General features: G+C 39.3%; 1 protein-coding gene across 1 annotated transcript; it reads left to right on the top strand.

The window, feature by feature from the left end:
* The first annotated feature begins 1,469 nt into the window (after positions 1-1,469).
* On the top strand, positions 1,470-2,390 carry LOC130861396 (olfactory receptor 8B3-like). The gene has a single exon (XM_057750234.1). It carries the CDS (start codon positions 1,470-1,472, stop codon positions 2,388-2,390), a length of 921 nt encoding a protein of 306 aa, XP_057606217.1.
* Positions 2,391-2,949: the final 559 nt, after the last annotated feature.

Genomic DNA, 2,949 nt, shown 5'->3' with positions numbered 1-2,949 from the left:
TACAGTTAAGGACTCAGCTGCATCCTCAGATATAAATTGCCAGTAGGTGTTTAAACATAAAAACTTTAGAAGGGAGAAAGTCATAAAATAATTTTTTTTTTGAGATAACCCAGGAGAGACAACTGAAATGAGTTACTAGAGTCTTTGCAAAATTTCAGGTAAGGATATGAAGAAACCTGCAGGCAGACTCTGGAAAATTTCTACTCAAGATATGGGACGACACAGAGAAAGAAACCATACAGTAGATTTTTTCTTAAAACATGAAGATGATAAGAAGATGGGAGTTTATTTTTGCCTTTGTCCTGGGGGATGTACAATCCCTGGAGTGACATGCAAACTGGATTAAAATATTGAGTCCCTAAGGACCTAAAATAGTGTAAATGCAACTCCTTTATTTCTTTTTTATACTTAGAATTTATTCCCTGGGGGAGAGACTGAGTAAGCTTCTACCTTGTTTATAATGAAATGCGCTGTGTCATTCAACTCACATTCAGTCCTCTGTGCCTTATCAAGTGGCAAACATGATAACAATGCTGCTTAGTTTTCCTTGCTGCTTAAGAAGACTCAACATCATAATCTGAATTTAATATCTGTAGTTCAGAAAGATATCCAGGGCATATCTGAAATTAAGTCTGAGCTGCATCGTTTTAGAATCAAAGGACCCAAAGCCTCAGAATCAGAAACTGCCTTTCCAGGACCACAAGGGTAAATACAAAGGGAGAGCTCTAAGGTTTCCGGCCAAAGAGGGTGAGTTTCTGAATTCTGTTGATATTAATGTCCTTCTTGTTTTGAGGTGGAAATCCGAGGATATAAGATCTGCCACTTTCTTTCCCATTTTGTGCAGTCCTGAGATTCAAGTGAAACTGTTGGGAGAATGTGTTCAAGGCGGATCAGAGAGTGTTCAGAGATTAGGAGGCTCAGAAAGTGGAGTGTCTCAGCCAGTAAATTCCCTCTCTGTGGACAGACTCTCAGTCTTCTGCATGTGGCAGTCACTTAACCTCTCCTAGCCTCTGTTCCCTTAGTTTTTGGTTAGAGACAATCTTCTTGGTTCCTATCCCACCAGATTTAATGTGCTTTAGAGGCCAGTACCACAGAGCTATGGTCTCTGCCTACAATTTTACTGATGAGGGAAAGGCTCAAGTGAATGAACAAGTGAGGAGCAAGAGTCTGTCCTGGTCCATCCCTCTCTCTTTTCCCTGAGTTTTTCCAGCAGGCATATTTGCATGTGGCAGCATTGCCTTCCCTCTGTAGCCTAAGTTTGTGATGCTCTTTGCTTTCTTTAGCTTATCAAGTCCATGTCACTCACTATCATAATAATGGTAAAGGCAGATTCTATGGGTCCAGGTGGGGCTAGTCTCAGCCATGTGCAGTATATGCACTTTCCTGTAGGATGAGATATTGTGAGAAGGGCTGAGATCTTCTGTAATGTAATCCTTTCCTCCTGTGTTCACAGATTCCCTTAGAGAAGAATGACTCCTGGAAATGGCTCTTTTGTGACTGAATTCATTCTGATGGGGTTAACAGACCAACCTCTTTTGTGTTTCCTGTTTATAGTAATGTATGTGGTCACTGTGTTGGGAAATTTGGGATTGATAATCCTAATTTGGCTGAATTTATACCTACACACCCCCATGTACTATTTCCTTTTTAACTTGTCCTTCATAGATCTCTGTTATTCTTCAGTATTTACACCAAAAATGCGGACAAATTTCTTATCAAAGAAGAATGTTATCTCTTACATGGGATGCATGAGTCAACTCTACTTTTTCTGTTTTTTTTGTATTTCTGAATGCTATGTGCTGACATCAATGGCCTATGATCGCTATGTGGCCAACTGTAACCCACTTTTGTATAACATTGCCATGTCCCTTAAAGTGTGTTCCAGGCTTTTGCTTGGTTCATACTTGATGGCATTTTCTGGTGCCATGGCCCACAGTGGATGCATGCTGAGACTGACCTTCTGTGATGCAAATACCATCAACCATTATTTGTGTGACATCCTCCCTCTGCTCCAGCTCTCCTGCACAAGTACCTACGTAAATGAGCTGGTAGTTTTCATTGTGGCGGGCATCAACATCATCATGCCCAGTATCACCATCTTTGTCTCTTACAGTTTCATCCTGTCCAGTATCCTTCACGTCATTTCCACGGAGGGCAGGTCCAAAGCCTTCAGCACCTGCAGTTCCCATATAATTGCTGTTTCTCTGTTCTTTGGATCAGGTGCATTTATGTATCTCAAACCATCTTCTGCTGGGTCTATGAGTGAGGGAAAAATCTCTTCTGTCTTTTATACCAATGTGGTTCCCATGATGAACCCTTTAATCTATAGTTTGAGGAACAAAGATGTTAAAATTGTTCTGAAAAAAACCCTGAGGAGAAGAAAGTATTGATTAGAATCAGTGTCTCTGTGCAGGTAGCCATAGGACAGGAGATGCCGTGTGTTTACTTACAAAATTTTTAGTGGCAGCCTGCTTATCCTACTTCTTTCTCACAATGGCTAAGAAAATTTGAGTCTTTTCTCAAGTTGTTTCCAATTTTTAAAAATAGGTCTTCTTTCTTTCATCACCACTTTCACAGTTTCCTTTTCTTTTTCCATTTCCTATTTAAGAATAGTATTAAGAAATATATTCCTCTCTGTTTTTTTTTCCTGTTGTCATTATGGCTTTGTTTTTTTCACTTGAAAAAATATGAATGGTTCTGCTAATGATTAATAAAGTAACACTAGTGTGACTTTAAAGTGTTTTTAAAGCATTTATTTTTTTTTAATAATCAATAAAGTAATTCCATGTACATTAGGGGCTTTCTTAAATGCCACTTGTGCTATTGGAAGCATGAATCAGATAATCTTTCCTACCCTTTTCTTTCCCCCTACTGTGGTCAGGAGCATGATTCCCCCAAATACCAATGTTTCATAATCTTAGCAGATTCCATAAAACTCCCAAATATACC

The sequence above is a fragment of the Hippopotamus amphibius genome, chromosome 9, assembly GCF_030028045.1.
Source record: "Hippopotamus amphibius kiboko isolate mHipAmp2 chromosome 9, mHipAmp2.hap2, whole genome shotgun sequence".
NCBI classification, from domain to species: Eukaryota; Metazoa; Chordata; class Mammalia; order Artiodactyla; family Hippopotamidae; genus Hippopotamus; species Hippopotamus amphibius.
Note: the sequence above shows the minus strand (reverse complement) of the source record. Positions and strands in the feature narration are given on the sequence as shown.

Bases quoted from the DNA above. Each gene is read 5' to 3' on its own strand.
- LOC130861396 (XM_057750234.1), top strand. From the start codon at position 1,470: ATGACTCCTGGAAATGGCTCTTTTGTGACTGAATTCATTCTGATGGGG.